The following is a 23,890-nucleotide window of genomic DNA, read 5'->3' as shown; positions in this document are numbered from 1 at the left end:
CATCATAGATTTCAACCCAGCAATTGTTAGAAAAGGATCTGCATTTTACTGGCATTCACTGCTTGCAAAACTAGAGTGGTGTCACTTCTGTTATCCTCCACCTTCCTGGAGAAATCTAGCCTTGGTGAGGCAGGCTTTAAAGTGTTTCACTCTCCTCCTCCATGTATTTTTCTGTTCCTTCTCTGAATCCTGTGCAGCAATCCCTTTGTTCTGACAGCACTTGCAAGAGGGCTTTTTTATGCCTCGTTTCATCTAGCTGGGAATAACCACAGAAACCTGATGTCACCTCCCCTGACCCAGAGACTGTGTATGTCTTACTGACATGAGCACAAAGGTATCCACTGATTATATCAGAAAGGACTAATCTAAAAAAGGTTTGTCATTAGGCTTATTGCAAATATATCCCACCTGATTGTAAGGTTTAATTTCAAACCTGTTTTTTCTAAAAAAAATACAGAAAATTGAACTACAAACAAAAGTAAAGTAATTATGACGAAAGACATCTGGGGATTATAGTTGTGCCGTATTTTCAAGTGCCTCCAGGGGCATAAATAGACATTTTTGCTTTTGTGCTATATCCAAGGAAATAAAAATACCAGTTTGGAATTGTGTTGGCAGGAAATCTCGATGCTTTTTAATTTTGGCAGGATGCTAAGTATTAGAGGCTAAATATTATTTGACCTCATGACTCACAGGAAAACAATGTGTACTTAAAGCACAGAAATAATTGCTCTAGTTCAGTACATCCAGCTTTCCTATATTTAAAGGCAATTCACCATCTGAAGACATTTCCTAATTGAATTGTTCTAACATTTAATCCCACACCCCCAACGACAACAGGATAGAATTTTTTCTGAGGTTTCTTGCTTCATATTTCTCTGCTCTTTTGATCAATTCTTAGTGAGTTAATACTTGCATCCGCTTTATATACTCAGCCCTTCAACGCGGTGAATGCTAATTTCTGTCCTTTGGTTTATATCTTGGGGACTTTAGAAACCTGCAAATCTTTATATTATTCTGTGAGTCTGCTCAGAATATATTTATACACACATTATGCTTATGCTATATATGTATAATGTCTCTTTTGACTTTACACAGCAGTTCAGCAAGAATATGGTCACACTCAGTAGATGCAAGGATGTGTATTTATTTGTATAGGAAAAGTTTTACACCTTGAGTTCTTCCCCTAAAATATTATTCCTCTTTCTGAGTCAACACCCTGAAGAATTATGTCACTGAAAACAAAGCTAAAGGCAAGCATAGGGAAAAAAAAAATAAGCTGTAGTTTTGAAAAGTATTTTACATAACACTTGTAAAGCTCACTACCAGGAGCATGCCACTGACATAATCTCATGATACTCATAAAAATGAATAGTACCCTTTAATGCCTTCACCACCCAGACATGTTTCACAAGGATATAGTATGTGGTGGGGTTTTTTAATCACCAAACTTCCCCTTATTCACTCTGCCTGCAAAAAAAAAAAAAAAAAAGATGACATTTCTTACAGCTGTTGGTGTCTCCCCACATCAGCAGTTAACACCTCCCTCTCCTGATCATCGGGCCACCTTGCTCTGTAAGACAGTGATGGCTGATGGGGACATTTTGGAAAAACTGAACATGGTGAGGTGGGAGAAGGAAATTAAGAGACAGAGTTCTGTGGAAAATGCCATTCTCTCCGGTGATATTGTAGGGTATCACCTGACAGTTACTTCAGGTCAGAACATCACCGGAACAGTTCTGCTACATCACCAGACCCTCCATGATCTTTGATGGATAGGCAAACAATGTCTAACCTTCTTGAAAAAAAACTTTATGGGTGAAATTAGGTCTGCAGTGTTAAGTGTTAGCATCAGAGTGCAATGTGTAACCAAATGTTTTATACTAGTGAGCTGCTCAAAAAAAGGGATGCCAATTTCATCTTACTCCCTCTTAGAATTCATAGCTGTAGGGTGTCTGTCATAATCACAGCTAAAGTTGAACAGTGATAGATCATATTTATGACAAGGTTCAGGCATTATGTTTTAGCAGGAATACTTATCAGACTGGACAGAAATTAAAAATCTCCTCTATGTTTTAACACTTAGCTAGAGAAATAGCAAAAATAAATCACTTTCAAGATGATATCTGTGGTCTGATTAACATCTTCCTGACCAGCAAGTCCTAAAACATTCTGACCAGGATAATGCATGTTTCCATTTTACACAAACATACACAATGCATACAGGCGACAGAGTTAAGGTTGCCATGGGAACTTTACTTCCAGATTTTTTGGGTTTGTATAATCAAAATAACACAAATACAATGTTTTAATGATTCCGTTTTGCCTTGTAATTAGTTTTCATTGGGTGGGAACTCTGTTTATCTAACGGGTACAGCCCAATGTGATAATTTTACTCAAAATTTCCAAAAGTTGGTTGTCTAAGCAGGGGATACTTTAAACTTGAGTCTGTGCAGAAATGGCAGTGTAGTACAGAAAACACTGCATCAGCTAAACTGGGTGGTTCAGCTGCTGGTAAGATGACCTCCATGGCAGCAATGAACTCAGCACAAGCTCTGCCATTGCACTGTAGGCTGTGCCAGCCCTGGCATAGGCCGATGCTGAGGTGTGAAAAGAAGCAGAACTCTTCTGGGACCTGATTCTTCCCCTCCAGCAGTTGTCATCACCACACATATATTTATTAATCCACTATGGGGAGCACCAGCAGTCCCCAGCCTTGCTCACTAGGGTTGCCCTCAAACTCATTGTTTCTTGGTTCATCTCGTCTCCTATGCTCTTTCAGGTCAAGTCCCAACTTCTCCTGGATGTTCTAAAAACTTGAGTTAGCTCTGAGCATAGGAATACACTCAGACTCCTCACTCTAAACTTAGGCTCTGGGTTTGCAGAAGGGCTGACCTACAAACCTCATTGATATTAACGACTGAAAGTGTGCAGCAAGCAGCCTCCATCAACAAGTCATCCTGACGAGGGCTTTTCTCTCTTACAGAAGTTGCATGAAGTCATCAGAAAAGAAGAATGGTCGCTGGAGGCCTTTGCCTTTTCAGTAAAGGGACACTCAACCTCTTGTGCTATCAACCTTTAGAGCAAGACATCCCATTTAAATAAGCAGCAGCCTTTCTTCCCTATTTGAACACGTTGCTTTCTCAAGAGACCTAGACCTTGCCATAGGCTGTTTGCAAAGCAGAGGATACTCACACTGAGCATGGAGAGATTATTGATCTAATTGCAGTCATGGGCCACTGCTGACCCCACGAACTTGAGCTTCAAAGCCTGTATTTTGATATACACATACAAAGACTGCTGTCAGTGCTGAAGACATGGAAAATGGGCTTTCTGAAGAGCCAGCTCATTTACTGAAGGGGAAAGGAACTAAAAACATTCAAATTTTTGGCACTGTAATTAAATGAGACCCTACCATATAGATATCCATATTGAGAAAGGAGTTCAGTTAAAATATTCGGTATAAGTCTCCTTCCTAAAGGAATAGTACTTAATATATGTTAAAATATAATTGTATAATTGGAACTCAACTGTTTGGGTTATGTAAAAGGTGCTGTAGGCGTATCAGCTTAGACAGAGGTAATTAGATCTTGTATATTAACATTTTTCCCTTAAAGGGATAATCAGCATTACTTTTAGTAGAGGAGATGCTCAAGCCGAGAAGCTTGGTGGGAAAAGGTACCTCCTTCAGCCCTCCGTTTGCTTTGTTCCTGCCTTTGTCACTGACTGGACTGAAAGAATATTTCTGCAGCAGAGTACTTGCTTAATACAATCCCATATGGGTGCCCATACAATACTGCCACAATACATACAATACAATACTGTGGCAATACTGCCACAGCTTTTGGTGAAATCAGCATAAAATTGAATCACCTGCAAACATGAATCGTGGTGCCAAAACAGGACTAGGTAGTGGCATTAAATAATGCAATATTGCAATATGCCTGCAGATTTAGTAGTGAGTCATGCACTGAAGCCACAGAAGAAGGCTGTGGCAGGGCCAGGAACGGAAGAAATCAGAGCTCTATTGTCTCCTTGAGTCAAGGGTTAACATTTCATACAGATGACAGTAAACAGCCACACACCACTGCTTAGCTCAGTCAGCCTGAAGGATACAATAACAACAAATACGGTTTTACTCACAGGAGGCTGAATGACAATCAATGGCACTACAGCTTTGGAGTATCCAATTGAAGCCCTTGAAAAATCAAGTGGGTGCACAGGAAGATAGGCTACTATGCCATCATAAGATGAAGATAGGACCATGTTATGAATTTCTTGGATTTTTCAACTACACTGCAACATTTTCAAGAGAAAAGGAGCTTTTTATTTTGAAAACAGAACACTGCATCTTTAGAAAGTGGAACAGCAGAGCATAAATTGAAGCTGGTTTTGGTTTTTAGAATTTTTCTTTTCAAGATAAAAGAAGATATGTACAGTTCCAAGATTAAAGAATAAATGTACAGTTCCTCAAGCCAGGAAAACAAAACACAGCCAAACAAACCACCCACACACAAGGACTACTCCAGGTATTTTCTTATTTCATTACTGTTATCCATGCTTGTCTTTCATATATACAAGAAAAACATTCCAGGAATGAAATTCCAAGAAGAAAACCCAGACTTAAAGCTTCTCATTGAGAAGTTCGTATCAAACTTTTGAATTCAACAAAAATCTCAACTGAAATAAAGAGAAGATTAATCCAAACTAAAAATATTTCCCCAGTTTCATATTTCTCCCTTCATGCCTGCTGAAGACCTCCCAGTCACTACTCTATACTATTCATATAAGGCTTTCAAAAGAGTTTGAAGAACAGTACAGATATCTTGTTTCTGGATAAGCCAAAGCCTCTCTTGGTACCTGAAGGGTTTTGGCTTTGTTCCTAAAGTCTCAAAAGATCAGGATTTGTAGATTGAAATATAGCTGGCTAGCCTAAACAGAGATCTCGCTTCAATGCTTATCTGCATTGATATAAGGGGCAAGAAGAAGGAAAGAACTGTCACCAAGATCCATGGGACAAGCTCCCAGGTCTTCCCTTACTTTGACCCACACCATGTATATGACAGAGATCGGCATTTCCAGAGACATTCCCAGCACAAATATAGAACAATTTGACATATTTTTTCCCTAAGCCCAGTGACTAGAAGTTCTCAAGACACTTCCAAATGATTTTCTTAAATGCAGATATTTAGAACAAAAAAATATACAGCAACAGTTACAGAGCTCCTTAAAATAATTCCGAGCATTTTCCACTTGCCAGTTTTCCAAAGTGCATCTGTTCTGAAGTGTGTTTTCCATTGTGGGATTGCACCTGAACCTGACCTGTGCAGACAGCAGCTGAGCACGACAGTACACTTTGGAGCAAGGAATAGCAGCAAGTCAACGTGTCTCTAAGCCGTCTGCACCCTCCTTAGGGGTCAAGTGGTAGCTCAGAGCAAGCTGCTAAATGGTTGTTTGTATAATCTCTGCAGGCAAGCAGAGTGGGGTATCTACAGCCAAAGAAGGGATGAAAACAGCTGTAGTTGATAGCAAACACTGCCAGAAGGTCACTACCACCTGGAGGGTGGTTGTTTCAAACCAAAAAGCTAGCAAGCTCAGGCATCTCTGCTCATGTTTAGAGCGTTTAATTATAGCTCATATTTTTAGCGTTAGTGAAAACACATTGAAAAAATAAAGTGCTTTGCTCTTCTTTTGGGATCTCACCTGTTAAACCATAAATATGAACCCATAAGGTCTTTTTCTTTTGGGAATGGCACTGCAAATTTAGGCACCATTATATAATCATGTGTCGGACATAGAATTATTCTAGTTGCACACCATAGGTTCAAGCACACTGTTACGAACAGGAGAAATTCACTTCATTTTGAAAAGTTCACACAGAGAAAATGTAATTTGAAGAGTCACAAGTTCAAAAAACATTCAGCTCTTTCCAGTTCTCAGCACCTTCTCTTTTGTCCTGCAACAGCTTCATTATTTTCTTATTCTTTGCAGTACACGGCAGTCTTTTTGAATGAAAAGAAACCCTTCCACATTAGTCACAACAGGAAAATGAATTTTGCTTTGCAGCTGGTGAATGAAGATTATCAGAACTTTTATTCACACGCAGAAGATAACAATATAATACCTAAGGAACACTGATGAAATACTGTGTTTACTCTAATTTATCAGTTTTGCAAACTGTGACTTGTATTCAAAAGCGCTACCTAACTCATGACTGCAGTAGTTCTGTTTGGTAAATTTTGTGCCCTAAATTCAATTAAAATCCAACACATACCAGGGGGCCACATGTAGTGTTATACTTAATACTCATTTGATGCTTTGTGGAGTTATTTTATGATAGGAAAAGCAAGAGAAGACAAGGCTTTGTGCCACTTCAAAAGACATCAGTATGTTCAGACAAAATAGCCACATTTCTTTAGATACCAAGTCTGACTGAGGTCTGAGAAAAGCAACTCAATAAAAAGTCCTAACCATAATTTCTGCAGCTAAACTCTACAAAGGAATAGAGTCTTATTAAGTGCTGTGCCTCAGTCTTTAAATCAGTCATTTACAAGGTTTAGCCAACTCTGGAATTACTAACATGGAGGTATTTCACGACAACACAATATCAGTCTGTGTCTCTGAATCAGCTTCTCATCATCTAACCAGAGGAATAAATTATGCAGGAAAATAAAAGCAGAATCTGGTCCCCTTTCTTGCCTTATTTTAATTTTAGTTGCAATTAATTCAAGGAGTTAAAGCCTTCTCAATAAAGAAATGCTTAAAATACATTAGCTAGATTTAACTTATTAGGGTTTTGACACGACAACAAATCACATTATCATTTACTGCAGCATTCAAAGACCGGTTTGACTTCTTACTCTTGCATAAGAAATTTCAGGGATGTGACAACACGAATTTTCTATATAAGGCAAATAGACTCTGCATCACAAACATTTTTTACACTTTCAAATGCAGTTTACAGCCTTGAACAGACATTCCGCTTCTCCCACCCACCCACTACCATCCAAGGCCTATAGTCACCAAAGTTTCAGAATTAAGAGTGGGAGTATTACTAATCTACCAGGTAAGGGCAGAGTTCAGTGACCTGCTTGTTTGTATGTCCATATATATGGTTATGGACATATATCCCTATTCCTGTTTGTGATTCTCTACAGGAGTGCCCTCCTAACTTCCCTACCCAAGCCAACCACATCAACTGACCTGGGGTCTAACAGTGAATTTTAAGTAAGAGCCAGGAACAGCAGAGAAAGCACATATGCATATTGGAGAAGTAAAGCAAAGCAAAGGAGGAAATAAGGCACAGGTTGAATAAAGGAAGCACTGGAGAAAAAGAAATACTGCATGGGCAGATCCTTAGGATGTACTTAATTCCTGTCAAAAGCCAAGGAGGCTGGTACCTAATTTTCTCAAGGATCTTGACCTTGAGAGTCTTAGAGTCTCACAAACTCTTCCTGAATTCATAAATGAAGGCACAAAAGCTGACAGAAGCCCCTACCATCCTGGACCCTGGCAACACTCCCAGCTTTAATCAGCAGAGGGCAAATCAACTTCCTACACATGTGTATTAGATCAATGAAAGAACAGGGAGCAACATTCAGAACTGTCAACTTCCTTTCCCTAGTTTTAAACTCTGGTTTATGCTTCCCATATTTCCTTATGTTTTAGCTGCAATGATATTTCACATGGCATTACTTAAAACCCAAACCATTTCTTCTGCAAAGAGAGGTGTCTGGCTGCATGCTGAATCACCTCTCATTTCTCCTACTTTCAGTGAAGTTTGGATGAGGTCATTTATAGAGGTTCTTTCCAATCAACATTTCTAAGATTACCTTGATGCATTCTTATGATGTGAGATGACCCATACTTCTCTGGGCTCCTTTCTTTTATGAATAACTGAAGACAGTAGAAGAAAACTCATCAGACTACAGGACAACTAGTTCTCATCTAATAACAGAAACTTTATTAACTCACGGAGCCCTATGCTGTCCCTCCTGGTGAACAAAAACAGTCAAGAGACAGCTGGTGTTTGCACGCAGAATGCGGATTAGTTTAAAGCATCTCCATTTCTCTGGCTCAGCACACAAAGTTTATTCCAATTGCACAGGAAAGTAGTAGCTGCTAATGCAAAAAGTGGTGCTATCTAGTATCAGTAAGAGATTTATACATCAGATCCACTCAGATTAGGCAATCGTAGACAGCAAATTAAACCTCTGTTTTAGGAAGCTGCCTCCAACACAAGGAGCAATAGCCTGAGGTTCAAGTCCCAGCTCTGAGATGGAGATGCTGTTTCCCTGTCCCTGCAGCTGTACCTGACACGAGGAAGCAAGCCTGAAGGCCCTGCAACAAAAACACTTTCAATACAAAACCTCTCGGTTCATAACCAGATCTTACAATCCTCTAAAAGTTTCCCTTGTATAGCCTCTATTCCCTCTCTCTGTCTCCTCACTTCCAACACCTTCACAGGGCTGTGATCTTCAAGCACTAAAAAGACATACCTTAATGCTGAAAAATTAAAGACCTGCATGTCTGGAACTGTCGTGGGTCTTGATGCATATAGTAAAGAGTGCAAAACACCAGGGCTTTGAGGAGGTGGTGCAACAGTCTCCTCTGGAATACGTACGTACACACAAAATTAGACCCGCAAGTGCATTTTCTAGGTCAACTTCTTCTCCCTCCTCTGCTTTCACCTCCTCCCTTGAGTTTTCTTAATTGTTCTGGGAAGGAATACATGTTTCAAAATGTATCACCAAACTTTATCTTACGAAAACATATTGTCCTGGTTATTTCATATCCCAAACCACTGTGTATGGAATATTAGTCCTCAGTTAATTTTGCCATTGCAAAAATGGCCTATGCTTTCTTATTCTGTCAAGTGTTTAGTTCCTACACAGTAATTTATTATCTTTCTTAAGCTAAGGATCAGGAACCTGAGCAGAAAAACTGACACAGACAAGGGAAAGAAACAAGTAGGAAAAGTATATTTTATAGGTACAGTGCAAAACACTGCTACAAGAACATTGAAAAGACCTTCTCTCACAGCTCTGCATATTGTTGTGTCCTGAATTTTATGTGGCCCTACAGCACTTTGCTTAATTTATTATCGACTGCAGAACCTGGGATATAATGTGCAGTTTGAGAGCCACATGGCCCTCTGAACTGGGCTGCAAGTCCCTCCCAGTGATCAGCCTAATCAAAATTCCTGAACACTCACAAGATTTGCATGATGCAGTTACCGATTTGCCTCCTTGCAACAGGTGTGTGTTCATCTGCTTTTCAGCTTCCTTCCTCGTGTATCATCATCCTATGACTGTTTTAAAATAATCTTTGCAAAATAAAAACTCGGAGTTCTGGAAATTGCTTCTTCCCTTGAGCAATTTTATATAATAAATTAGACAATAGTAGCACTATCTTGGATGGGTGGAGATAAGAGTCTGTCAGCACTTTCTTTTCAAATCCACTTTTGCAGGGACTTGCAATTCATCTACAACAATTTGATAGGGGGAAAAAGAGGGGATGTGAAACCTCAGACCTGGAGGAAGAACCCAGAAAAAAGCATGAAGATTATTTCAAGGTATATCTGAATTCAATAGTGTGGAAAGAGGAACACACAGAAATAAGAGGAGATACTCTTATTTTCACTAATGTCATTCCATTTTCACTTATATCCTCCCCATCTTTGCCTAACCATGGATTTATGTTGATCCTTAAACCAATTGTATTTACATGGTTCATTTCATTTCAGTGCTGTTTACACACAATAACTATTAATTCTCAATATTCCTCTGAGGCAGGTATTACCAACTTGATTTTCTAGAAAGAGATGCAAGGCACAATTTTCCTCAGGCCACAACAGGAATTCTATGTGAGAGCCACAAATAGAAATAAGGAGTTCCCATTCCCTGTCCTAAATCAAGGTCACAGAACTATATCTAGCTCAGGCTATTTTCTCAATGTTTTATGGAGGTGACTCTCCTGTTATGGAACTATGTTTTACACAGACTGGGATTTCCCTGGGATGTGTACAAAGTTCAAGTCATCTCACTGCCAGCAGACAATACTTCTGATAAATAGGGTAAGGGCCAGGACTAACACACTTTAACAACACTGTTCACAAGGCATTGTTATTAGCCTTACAAGGTAGTAGGCAAGAGTGCATTGCTCATTTAAATGCCTTTTTATCCATGAAATCTTTCAATTCTCTAAATTTAAACTCCTCTTCCTACTTGAAGCACCTGTGGCTGGTAAAGGTTGCGTGGTTAAGTAGCTAAGATGGGAAGTATTGGAGGGTGGAGCACTTCTCTGTGCTGGACACAGGGTCTCAGAGTTCAGCTCAAGTTTCTCACAGTTTTGGGCTCAGACCTCTAACCCAGCATACCTGGGTATATTTCAGGTGGACTGTCACATGTGCGGTGGTCACAGGTCCAGATGAACCTAGCCTGACAGAGCTGTTATGGTTAGATTAAATCTGACCTACAGGTTACATCTTTCAAGATCAGAGTGGTGGAACCATGATTGAGCCCTTATGCTATATTAACTATGCTAAACACACCAGTTTCTCAGCATGACCCTTGCTTTTCAGGCCAGGTGGCTGGGAGAGGCCCACATCCATGTTGCTACTAAAGTAGCATCGTTAATAAATGAACACAAGATGTGTTTCACGCTCTCAAATATCACCAAAAGGCAAAGGGCAGGGGTGGGAGGTGTTTGAAGATAGAGGAAAGAGGTCTGCCTGTAGGCTGCAAGTAATCTTCCCTGATGCAGTTTCATCCATATTCCCTCTTGGAAGAAGTTCCTGGAGTGAACAATCCTTCAAGGCACATCTACAAATTGTCTTGAAACAGCTTGAGATCACCACAAAATTCAGCCCAGAGAAATATCTAACAATTTTTCAATACGGAAAGTCAGGAGAATTGAGTACTTGAGTACAATCATTAGTCCTCCTTTACTTAGAAATATAGGTATGTTCTAAATATTTGCAGCTGGCCCAAGGCCTGAAGTTGCAAGCCTGTTTCCACAGGGGATGAGCTCACATCCTGCAAGTAAGTGATGTTTCTACATTCCTTCTCAGGCAACTATGTGTTGGCACTGGCTCTTTACCACATCAGACACACCTACAGAGCCTCCAGGTGATTCACTGTGTGAACTTTGGTGCTGACAGCACCTTATGACTTTCTGAACATTCATATTTAGCATATTTCATCTTAACTACACTGAACAGCTGTCAGCATCTCCTAAAGGAAATCTCCCCAAAAAAATCTGTCAGGATTCTCAGAATCAAGGTTTCTGAAATGTCAGTTTAAGGAAAAAAGGAAAAACTTCCTGTTTACCGAGCATCAGTCTCCAGAAAATCTGCTTTTCTGGCTTGGTGGGGATCATTTGAGTAGCTAACTTCAATTCTTCATTGAAGCTGGGTGAAGATTTTTAGTTCCCAATTTTTATTTCCTTTTTACTTCTCAGAACACTCAAGAGCCAAGTGACTCAAAAGAATAGCTCAAACTGCCTTAATACTTCATCAGATCATTCTGTGCCATCTCTCCTGGGATTACAGATCATTAACTTCTACAGGGAGTCAGAGGAATTCCCATCAGTAATCTTTCTTCTCATTGAGGTTTCCATTACATTCAGCACAACCCTCAGCTAGGCTTTCTTGAAAAGTCCTGTCCTTCATGTTTATTAATACTATAGGAAATGCCTAAAGCTGAAGGAAGCACAATCAGAAAAGTGAAAGCAATAAATATATATTTTTTAATAATGAGACTATTTCTGACAGCTACACTGGAAACATAAAAGCTACTTTTCAAAGATCAGGAGAACTGTTCAGTGACAGTTTTTAGTTCTATTGCTATTATCACTTAAATATATTTATATAACACTTCTTTATCACCATTCTCTTCTATGACATCTCTTACAGCTAAGATGAATGTCTATATATATCCTTCTCTTAGTCAATAATTAGTTTGCAAAATCAAGCAGCTCATGTAGCTGAGCACCAAGTCATTTATATTTAAAAGTACCTCATTTTATGTAATTATTATGTATAATTTGAAGCAAAAATACATTAAAAATTTTAAGTGTCTGAGAAAACTCTGAACTTATTCCATGCATTCAGTAACCCCTAGCTATGTTCCTTCTGCCCTACTTTTTCCATAGGTAAATTTTATTGCAGTACTTAAGAACCATAACAATCAGGTCCTCTTTATTGCTAGCTGAAAAAAGAAACCTATTCCCACTATGGCTATATGGTCAAAGGTACAGTCCAGAGGGCATTCACAGTGTCCTTTAGCTCCAGGTGAATTATAAGTAATTTGGAGTGGTGAATATCAGATCCATTGCTGCACTACCAGAGAATGTTCTTGAGATGACAGAAGCATGACAACAAGATGGCACTGGAATTAGGTGATAATTTAAAGGTCTCCTCCAGCAGAAACCATCCTATGAGTCTATGACTGCAAGCACTGTGAGCCATGCGGATCAGCATCCAGCTACTAGCAGCTAAAAAGATATTCTGGCAAAATGTGGGGGAAAAAAGCCACCGATACAAAATTATGTAGAGATTGGGGATTTCACCTTCAATAGAACTTTCTTTCAGTGTATAAAACTTTTAAAAACCAAAACAAGACACCTTAATTGAAAAAGGCCACTTTTAGCATTGTTTTCTTAATTAAAACTGTCTCAGGGTATCTCCAGCCAGCCACCCATTTCTGTCACAGTTTACAGGGAGCCTGTAGGCACAACAGTGGCAGAAAGTGAAAAACAGTACTCTCATACAAATACAAATATTTTTAACACCTTATCCTGATGACGTTTTTGAAAAATGCCTCAGCATCTCCCTCCCAGATGTTGGCCAGCGCCAGTGGGTGACAGCTGGCAAGTGAACTCACTCCAATAAGAGAAAATAGTAACACTTGTTTGCATTCCCTGACCAGCGATCGAGTAACTCCTGTGTGACTGAGGGCATGGGCCCAACATATCAGAAGATTGACAATACAACTTTTTCACCATTTACAATCTAGCTAGACCTCACCAGCTTCCTTTTCAGCTTACCTCCTCAGGACCCTTGCCCAGACCACTGCCTTCTTATCCTACCCCCGAGTTGCTGTCTCTGCATCATCTTGCCCCATGTCATTTTTTCCAGCTGCCTTACCTGAACCTTCCTGCTGCTGCCTCCTACCTCTCCTTAGGCTTCTGCCATCCTCTGTTTCCTGGAATATCAATTTCTGCAGAACCTGTGCTGAGTTCCAGTTAAGAAACTCAGGACCATGTACAAAGTCACAGTTTTCTCTGATAACAGAGTTCCTCTCAGTGCTCTCAGTGGTGGGGAACAAAAAGCTCTGAAGAGTAGGATCCACTTTATACATTTTTTAATACTGGGAGGAGTTCATGACAGGGTCCCACAGCCTCATGAACTGCTACTTGCTACTCATAAGATCTCAGACTGGTGGCCTTTGAATAAAATGTGTAGCTGTTCTTTTCCCACAGTCATTGATGATGGGTGGGAACTGCTGGAGAGCTATCACTTCTTCAGCCAGAAGTGGTAAAGTGCAAGGGGTTATTGAATGCCAGACAGAAATAAAAAAAATACAGCCAGGTAAATTTGCTTGGGCTTACACCCCAGGTCCAGCTTGCATAAATGTAATGCCAGATAAGAAAACTCTCCCTGCCTCGAGTGTTGTACACTAATGCACAAATCCTCTGTGACTCAAGTGATCATACTCAGAACCTCTTGCCAATGGCAATGCTGCATCTCTTCTGCAGCTCCTTCTATTGCTGAGCACTTTTATTTAAACACCACAGTAGCCTAACAAGAATTATTCGTGGAAGTAGGTTTCTCAGCACCGCTGTCAATGTTATGCATAGCAAGTGGCAGCAATGTTCCAGCTGACTTACTCTGCTGATTGTCCATGAATAGGCAGCAAATTCTTTCAGAGGGTTCTGGAACCCTATACAATATACCAGTTTCTACAGATGGATCACAGAAGTCAGCCTGACCATGGATATATTGTATTTTTACATCTCTCCAGATCTGGGCCCCAAACAATCAGAAATTAAATACATCAGTGGAGTCAGAGGTTAGGTACACATCAGCAAGCAGCATGAATGGATACGCAGAATGAAGGGCTGATAAGAAAGGCTCAATCACAGCTCCACACCTCTGTTTTGGGTTTTCCTTTGAAGTAGTGTTAATCTGCTTTTATAAGCTGAATATATCCAAGATTTTGCAGAATACTTGGTGTGTTTCTGCTTAGTTACATCAAAAAGGCATCCTATTTTCACACCCCAAGCCTACTCTGTAATGTAAAAAAGCATGGCTACATGGGCAGGGCTGGGAGATTATTGTCAAAAAATCATTTGGAACTGGAGTGAGTGCTCTATCTAGTTGCATCCATTGCACTTCAGTTCTGTGAGTACATCAAGAAGCTAAATCCTGCAAGGCCTTAAGCAGGTCTGCTATGGACCATACCTAGTTGGAGAAGTACTTGGCTGTCATCTCAAACTGCTGCTCCTTACACTAGCCAGGTCTAAATTATGACAATACAGAGAATATTCTCTTTTAAGAACTAAGTGGCACACCAGAGTTCCTTAAAAAGACTAATAATATCAGTACAGAAAACTACTAGTTTTCCAACAGTTTGATAATTATAAAAATTATAAGTAGGAACATAAAGATACTCAGTAATACTACTTAATGTTTGTCTTAACAATAAAATCGTCTGCATTACAATAATTTTTCAAAACATAGAAGTTCTGGCAGTTGAAGAAAGAGGTGGGTTTACTTGCATCCTCACCTTGGATAGTAGAATATGTCACTATTTGGCTGTTTCAGCTAAAACTGAGAAATAGTAGTAAAAAGCCCTACCAAAACCAGCTGTTTTGCTGGAGGACTGGTTGTAATAAATGTGCTAGGAAGAAAGAAAGCAGACAGGGAAGAGAGGCAAGTATATCTTATCCCTTTAAAAAGAAATTAAATTATGCTGGGACAGCTATAAAAATAAACCTAAATCAAAAGGAAAGTAGGATTAATCAAAATAGCTGGTCAAGGTCAGCAAACAGAAAAGTCAGTGGAATCTCCTCAATATCTATTTTCAATATATAGAAGTAAAAGAAGTAAGGCAGAATAATATTTCCATCTGAGAGTCAGAACTGCGACTGAAATATAATTTAAGAAACAAGTCAGTCAACCTGAAATCCCTTCCCAGCACTCTTAATAAGAGCAAAATGAACAGGATATTGAGATACAGGAGATAACTCTTTTGCAATACTGAACAAACAATTCAGCAAAGTGAGTAAGCATATACTGACATTTTAGCATGCATTTAAGTTTCAGCATCTTCAGTGAGAATCTGGTATCTGCCTGTGCACTCCTCTCAATGGAGATCCACAAACATGGGTGTGTCTTGCACACAAGCCTTCCTTCAATCTGTAGACATGAATCTATCCAGTAGCTGTGGAGCTTCTTATGGACTCAGGGGAGAGGCAGGCATGTGCCAGCCCTGGAGGATTGTGAACAAGACAGTTCTGACAGCAGCTCCTGTCACCTGAGGGCCGTGTTTTACAACCTGCTTATCCTGTTTCTGCTTTAGCTCTGTACCGCTGTGATGGGAACATGGGTACTTCCCTGCTAGAAGCTGAACAAGTCTTCAAATGCGTTAAAGTGCAATCATGGAAATTCAAGTAGACACTGACCTGTCTTTCAAATTAAACTCTGAATTCTCTGCAGTTCTAAGGTCAAGGATCACAAAACTGGACATCACTGAAAGGAAAGGTCCAGGACAACTACCAAAATCCAGGAAATCAAGCTGACAAGCAGAGTTTACCCCAGGCACAGTGAGAGCTCCTCCACTGACCTTCTTTTCAACATATGGTGCGGTAAGATGTGCACCCTCTTCCTGCCCCACCACACTAACTCCCTGGCACCACCTGCTAGGAATGAGAAGACAGTAACACTATTGCACGGGGAGCAGATAAAATGGGTGTGATGGTTCTGAGAAGAACTTACTTCTCAGACCACAAGAAAAAGAAGTCTGTATGTAACACAAATTAAATACTGCACATTGAAAGCGTAAGCAATACTGCAGCTTGCCCTGTCCTTTTGAAATGAGTCAGTTAATAACACTTAAGCGCTTGGAATATTTGCCTCTACCTTGAATTCCGCAGTTGTCTATTCCGCTATCTAGATTTTATATTCTGAGGATCCATTTTCTCCTCTGTCACCCAGAACATAAAGTGTCATTTCAGGATATATCTTGAACTCTTTCCTGAGTTCAAGAACCATGTGATTCTAGAAGTCATAATATTATGAGCATGCTTAGATCCATGACTTCATGTCATATGACTGAAACATTGCCTAAAAGGAAACAGTCTTACTTCTTATTCACACTTCTTTGGCTGTTAACAATGCATCTGCACCCATAAATCTAGAAATATAAGTGTCCCAAGCAAAAAAGTCATGAATTCATGTACTGGCTGCACAACAAACAAAAATGAGAAAAAGGTATTTGAAGTGAGGTGATTTCTGAACATTTACCAGTGTAACTCATGCATACTTGGTGGTGGTATCAAAGGCTACTAATTGGACACATGTTGAACCAGCCCAAGATAAATAAGTTCACTTGTGCTCCTACTGATCTCCCTGAAAATGATCACTATCCCACACATCCGTATTTCATTTGAGAAGTAGTTCATACACCACCACACAAAGATAAAACATTGACTGTAACTAATGTAATGAGCCTGAAGCACTAAAGAAAGATGAGGGGAAAAAAAGTTGGGAATTTATGATTTTTGTTCTCTTGCTTCCCCCTAACAGGATCTGAAAATCTTGAAAGAACTTAAGTGCATCAAAGAATATCCTTTGAAAATCATGCTTACAGGCAGGAATACAAATTGGACACTAGTCCCTAGGCCACTGGCCTACCTTTGTAGAAAAGTGGCGTGTATTTAATTTCCCCTGACTAACAATTCACCTTTATGAATTAGATTTAACATTTGAAAACAAGAGGACTTAAGGTTTGAAAGTTAAAGAAAAAAATCTTATAGAAAATGCAAATTAAAGAAGCTTCTGACAAACTCTTAATGCTATTTATATCACTAGTGGCATCATGACACAGCAATTAAATTATAACCCTTTCACTAATAGAACATATTTTTTGCCTATTTAAAACAGAAGGGAAGAAACAAGAAACTTTAGTTCAAGAAAGCCTCAAGTAACCAGACATATAGGCAGGCCATAGTTAGAGGAAAAGCAGAAGGTACACAAATAATTTGTGTTTGACTACAACCAAGTTTGAGTTAGGGTATTACACGAAGCAATACATGAGCTGTCATTAACTTCTAGCTGATATACATTTAGGCAGCATCGGGTCATCTATAACCTATTCCATGAAGTCTTTTCATTTTATTTAGGCTACTCTGTCACACAAGAACTCACAAAGCCTACTGTGTTCCCTAGTTTGTGGACTATATAACTAAATTAATTTTATTTTTGCAGCCTAGCTCTTTTTGAGGATTAGCAAAGTTCAAGTATGAAGTTAATGATTTTAAGTAATTATGACACTTTTTTATATATATAACTGCTCATTTCCTACTCTATTTAGACACAGAGGAACAGTTTTAATATCATCCAGTATTTAAGGAGATCAAGGAAAAGGAACTGGACAAAATATGAAACCCCCCTGTAAAATCATTATGATTGATCCAGTGATCCAAGAACCAAACTTTTTCCCCAAAGATAATAAGTTTTAAAAACATGCCATGAGTTCTAAATTATTTTAGTAAAATAACAAACATTGGTTATACTCAAACATCAAGCCAGGATGTATGTGGGGGAAAATATAGTCCAATCCAACACCATCATTAAAAAAATTGGGATGGGGTTGCATTACACAGCCAGGAAAAAACTTCTCTGGCTAACTGCGCCACCTTATGATTTAAATTTAAATGGAAAATTTAATGATTGTCCAGTCCCTAGAAGAAAACACTTAAAGATATTCTCTTTAAGTGAGAATAGGGATCAGGAGCTTACTTTATTCTTTCTTACAGAGAAGTACAGGGTTGTATACTTCTGTATTGCTCTTCTGGTTTAAAACCATGTCAGCAATATAAATGGAAAAAAATACATTCAGTCTTGCTGGATTGTGTTTTTGCAATAAGAGTATACACATCCAAATCAATAAAGCCAGGCAAACAGCAGAGTAGTGGTTTAGCAATCTTAGCACTGTTAGCTAAGTATACAATCAACTCTGAAACAAATGCTTCATAATCCGTAATTCTCCCGTGTAAATCTCTGCTCGTATAACCCTGGGAAATAAGAAAGCTTTACTTCTGATTTTTTTTTTCTCTAACATTTAAAACATGCCGGCTGTAAGCCCTAATTTATAGCCAACAGATCGCAATTTGCACTGAAATCTCTAGTCAGACACGAAATTAAACAGCACAGATATTCAAAAGAGTTACAGCATGCATTTAAATACATTAACCACATCCTACCTTGCATCCAAACATCAACGATAAAGTGTTGTTGGTGCATGCAACTTTGCAGTGGCAAATCATTGGTGTAAAGCAGTCAGGATTTTTAACAATAGGGCACATTCCTTTAGTGCTGCAGTAGTGGCAGCCTACTGAAGGCTGAAAACAAGTAGCTAACACAGCACATGGAGTGGCAACATATGCTGCTCAACAGCTAGCTTTCCTCTTGCTGGTCAGAAGCAGCCTGCTTGAATCTCTACCTGGGTCCCATTCAGCCATCCCCTTCTTTGTTGGTGAATCAACGATGCAACAACGATCACGGATCTCAGGATTCCCCTTCCTCTGGGAAATTAGTTTTTACATCGGGGGAAAAAAAAAAGAAAAAAAAGAAAAAAAAGAGAGAAATGGAAATGAGGGGGACTAGCAGGTGTGGCAGTATTAGCATGTAAAAGGATGTAAACGCCTACTCATAACAATCACATAAGATTGTCATGCTAGCTGAAGTGGGCTGAAATTATTCCATCGGAAGAAAAATACTGCAGCTCCTGATTTGGTAAAAAGCCAGTGAGTTGCTGCAATACATAGTCATAGTGTGGAGAGAAGAGGAAAAAAAATGACTTATCTAAGAAGCCAGGATCCTCAGCCTTTATCAATATGCATTCCAGTAAGGATTCCCTTCCCAAGCGCCTCCCCGTGAAAAAGAATCAAATCAGTCGCAACTCCAGAGAAGCGATGACCTTTGCTTTCCCCAAATAGATGAATCTCAGCAGGAAACAAACTGTACTCAGAGCTGAAAATCACAGATGCTGGGAGTTTGTAATAAGAGAAATACAAGCAACATTTATCCAATCCTGGCTTGCCACATGGGAGCTTTCTCCAGGCACAAATTTACAAATAGACAGGTTGAAGGATTGCAGGAGACACTGAATGAAGATATGAAGTAACACGGAAAATGCACCAGCATGAAGCTAAAAAGTCAAGCCTCTGCTTTGGAGGCAATGTAACTGTCTCCAGCTAGTATTGCTATCCTGCAACCTGCAAACATCTTGCTGTAAACCAGAAAAGCAATAATTGAAGAAGTAGTTTGGGAGCATAATACTTGTTAGGATTCTGTTACAGCTGTCGCTGCTCCTTCAGTTAAAGCAACACCAGCTGAAAATGCATAATAAAGCACTTGGATGAACAAATCACTAGCTGTGCTTTTTAAAGAGGATTATTTATATCAAAAGTTGGATTAATGTATCCTCCAGGTTTAGGTTTGGTCATGGCAGACACAAATACAAAATGAAAGGCCATGAAAGTAAAGTGATGTCCTTAATGATTTCACAGCTGATAGCAAAGTAAACCAAGCAGTTGTTCCACAGTGCCCTGACCCTGCTTTTCTGTGACTCACTAAGCTCTGCCCATCAAATTAGAAACTCTTTCTAAAGAAATGAGAGCAGCTTGTCTCCCTGGTAATCACAAGTGAGTTCTTAAGTCACAACTGAAACAGTTTTCTGTAACAAACCCGAAGTAGAAATTTGTTATACAACAGAACAGAGAAAATGGCAAATGGAGGTCCCGGTGTGAAGCCAGATCAAGCAGTACAAGAGGATGAATAGCACTGGATTTTTTTTTAGAAAGCTGCCTGAGATTGCAGACCCTAACTTACGCAATCTGTTCTACTAAGATTTTATATAGTGAGTTTATATAAGTATAGATGCACACGTGTGTGTGTTGCATGTATGCATATATCTATAAGTAGAATTTCTTCAGGATAATTTACCCTTGCTTTGCAAAGTTCAAAGCCATAAAACAACCAATTTCTTCATCTTTGCTCCTACTGTTGCACCATGCAATCACTTAATTTTTATTCAATTTTAGTGTGCAATCAAATTCCAGCTTGGAATAATGTTTTCCGATTATTGTTTCTCACTCTATTTCTGAACTTAGCATTCAAAAGAGCCCAGCCTCAGTAAAATTACAGCAGTTTCTAGATGGAAGTGGCACAAAGAGCTGCCCCACAGCCAGAGTTACAGCCCAGTTCCATTTCTGAAGATTTCTTTTTTGCAAATAATTAGCTCTTACAAACCATTGTCCACAATTCACTCAGCTCACACTTTTCTCCCGACCAGCCTGGACGTGAGCCCGTGTGCCAAGGGAGTTCACTGCATGTATGCCCTTCAGTCAGCTGTTCAATAACCTGAGTTTGTGTGACCCACGAGCCCGAAGTGACATCGCAGCAGCACTTCTCTCAACAGTGAATGAGCCTGTTTAGAAAAATACTGTGGTGACAAACAGCAGCTGTAACATTGCTGAATCTTTGATCTGTTTATTCCTAGCTTGCCTGTCTTGTTATTAAGCTATATATTATACAGATTTTTCTTTCAAGCACTGTCTCTCGCATTACCAGCACTGGTGTAAATATAGAAAAGCGTAGTTTCCATGACAATACATTCCATAGTTACAGCCAGCAGCCACTATCATTAAAACATGAATCACAGTGCTACCTTAAGGTGTGAGCACACTATATCACTGGCCTTAGAAGCATTAATTTGGGATGGGGGTGGCATGGCAATATTTTTAGGAGACACTACTATAAAATGCCTGAAATCTGTGCTATTAAACTATTTTGGCCCTTCTAATAGCCACCCATCTTAGTGATTTCAGTGATCAGTAATTCCCAATCTGTACCAATCACTAGCATTTTGAAGAGAAGGATGCATCACATCTGTACTTTTCAATGTTTTAAACACTATGTCCTGATTGAAAACCAAACTCAAGCACACAAATGTGATTTCTGATTAATATGCATGTGGCCTAATTAAAATCACCTGCATTTAGTTCCAAATTCCAATTTCAAAGAAGGGAAAGACAATCAGCCAGTTAGCCTCTTGGACCATTTGGATCTTACTGCATTCAGCTGGCTCATGTTTTCAAAAGGAAGGACATATCTGTTCATTAAAATTCCCATTTCTTCCCCAGCCCCTGCCACTATTGCAGATTCTCAACCAGAAGGGGTTTCACCTGTGATTTCATTTCAGTGTTAAGATGCACCAAACAGCAAGCACTCAAGTATTTTGCAAGGCACGAAATTCATCCCTTCACACTTGAGCTAATCGTTGCTTTCAAGTGAAAAACAGTTACCTGACACACAGTCATTTGGGAAAATCTCAGAAAAGGAAGATTTATTCCAGTGACAGATTTGAATAATAACTCATGTCGCAATTGGCCAAGACATTTATTTCCATTAAGTGAAAATCACATACAGAAAAATGCCATAAGAAAACATTTGCTCAGAGATCCTTCTCTATCTTTTCTTTTTTTTTTTTTTCCAACAGCACTCACTCATCACACACACAAGTATATTGCCACTTGCCAGGAAAGGCATTTAAATCAGTTATACTGCAGGAGCAAGGATTCTTGGAAAATCTATTCCACATTTTTGTGTTAAGGAATATTCAGAAGAACACAAATTGCGAGTGTTACTCTATGAAGAGTCCATGGATCCATTTTTTTGAGCCCTCCAGCCTTCTTTGGGCTTGAGTGCATTGATCCAGCCACTTGCTCAGCCTGATAAGACCTCTCCTGCTCTACCAGCCCCTCTGGAAGCTGCCAACATTTCAGCTCTAGGTTTTCCAAAGATGTCTGTCTGCCCTTCATTGTGCACCATTTTGTAGAAATGGATGAATTAACTTGCAACTGAGTTGCATTTCAGAAGCATTATGATCATGTTTGCATGGTATTTCCTCGCTTAATGTGTATATATCTCCTCCTGTACTGGAGCTATTTCACATAGTAATGCTTAGCTTTGGACCTGACATATCATGTGAGAAACAAGAGCAATATAATAAAAAACAAAAAAACCCCAAAAAACCCCAAAAACACCCCAAAAAAAACCCCCAAAAAACCCCCCAAAAACAGTCACAAAGAATTTTTATGTATTCACCTTTGATGATCTTATGACACTTAATTTTAGGATGTCTTATTCCTCCGCTGTTTCTGTTGAGAAGACTGCCTAATTTCGGTTACTATGGTATAGATTTATGCATTTCCCCTTCCCTGATTTCACTACTCAACTTTTTGTTCCATTGCTATACCATTAAAAACTCCATTAACCCTTACAACATCCATTAGATACGAGAAAATCACGATGATCTAGAAACCCTTGGTCAACGTATGTGATTATTAACTTCCTTCTAATCTTATGTTAGAATTCAAAACCATCTTCTCTGCTGTTCTCTGAAGTCCCTGAATACTAATCAAGCCTCTTAAAAACAAAACCTGTCTCTGACAGTGATTAAAGAGAAGTTGTCTTCTCAAAGAATCAGATAAAAGAAAAAGCAAAAAGGCTTGTTGCACCACAGGCAGCATATACAAAGGGAACCAGAGAACGTAAATATAAAACAAACTTGAAAGATCCCCTATCAAAATAGAAATGATTGCACACAACTGTCTCACATGTTTCTTAAGAACAAAACAGTCTCACACCTCAGTCTAAACCAGTTCTGTCTTTGGAGAGGCTCCACTTAGGGTGTTTCAAGGACCTCAGCTATGTCTACACTTTCTGTGAGCTGGTCATTTTGGGGTATACAATGGGACATCCATTCCGTTTTACTGATTTTTGTCTATCAGTGATTATGAGAAGCCTGGGCTTAGTTTGCCTGAAAATCCATCTCCCTCTGGAACAGTAATCATAGAATGGTTTGGGTTGGAAGCAACTTTTAAAGGCCATGTAGTTCAACTCTCCTTCAACAAGTAGGGGTGTTTTCAACTACGTCAGATTGCTCAAAGCCCTGTCCAACCTAGCTCAGGATGTTTCCAAGGATGGGACGTCCATCACTTCTCTGGGCAACTTGTGCCTATGTTTCACCACCCTCACTGGAAAACAAAAATTCTTTATATCTAGTCTAAATATAGTCTCCTTTAGTTTCAAACCATTACCCCTTGTTCAATCACAACAGATCCTGAGAAGATTTCTATTCCCATATTTCATACAGGCCTGTAAGTACTGAAAAGCAGCAGCCCAGAGCCTTCTCTTCTCCAGACTGAACAATCCAAACTCTCAGCCTTTCCTCATAGGAGAGACATCCCAACCCTCTGATCACTTTTGCACTTGCTCCAACAGGTCCATGCCTTTCATTCACTGGGAATCCCAGAGCTGGATGCAGCACTCCAGGGGGAGTCTCACCACAGTGGAGTAGCTGGGGAGAATTACCTTAACCTGCTGCTCACACTTGCTCCAGCCCAGAATAAGGTCCCACCTTCTCACTGTGAGCACATATCATAGAATTCAGCCCAGGAAAGATCCCACAGTCACCAGATACCAGCTCAAGAGCTGCTAATTTGAGATCTTCCTATACCTCATGCAAAACCGTGTTTGAACTGGTTCCAAGGGGTAATACGAGTTTTAACTTTCACATGCACTTTTAGAAACAGGGAT

At 39.5% G+C, this 23,890-nt stretch overlaps 1 protein-coding gene across 25 annotated transcripts in view; it reads right to left on the bottom strand.

Annotated features, from left to right (window-relative positions):
• Positions 1-23,890, bottom strand: part of DLG2 (discs large MAGUK scaffold protein 2) — a 981,924-nt gene that overhangs the window by 598,438 nt on the left and 359,596 nt on the right. Inside the window, exon 1 of one of the 25 annotated variants that reach the window (XM_038137113.1) lies at positions 18,490-20,307. The exons of 22 other annotated variants lie outside the window; for them this stretch is intronic. In XM_038137113.1, coding sequence (XP_037993041.1) covers positions 18,490-18,591 — 102 coding nt within the window. In that variant the 5' untranslated portion in view covers positions 18,592-20,307. Of the gene's footprint in view, positions 1-18,489; positions 20,308-23,890 lie in introns of those variants that run through there. 2 more of the 25 variants (XM_038137655.1, XM_038138007.1) reach the window with 2 other exon arrangements.

The sequence above is a fragment of the Motacilla alba genome, chromosome 1, assembly GCF_015832195.1.
Source record: "Motacilla alba alba isolate MOTALB_02 chromosome 1, Motacilla_alba_V1.0_pri, whole genome shotgun sequence".
NCBI classification, from domain to species: Eukaryota; Metazoa; Chordata; class Aves; order Passeriformes; family Motacillidae; genus Motacilla; species Motacilla alba.
The sequence above is the reverse complement of the archived record's forward strand: the minus strand, read 5'-3'. Positions and strand labels throughout refer to the sequence as shown.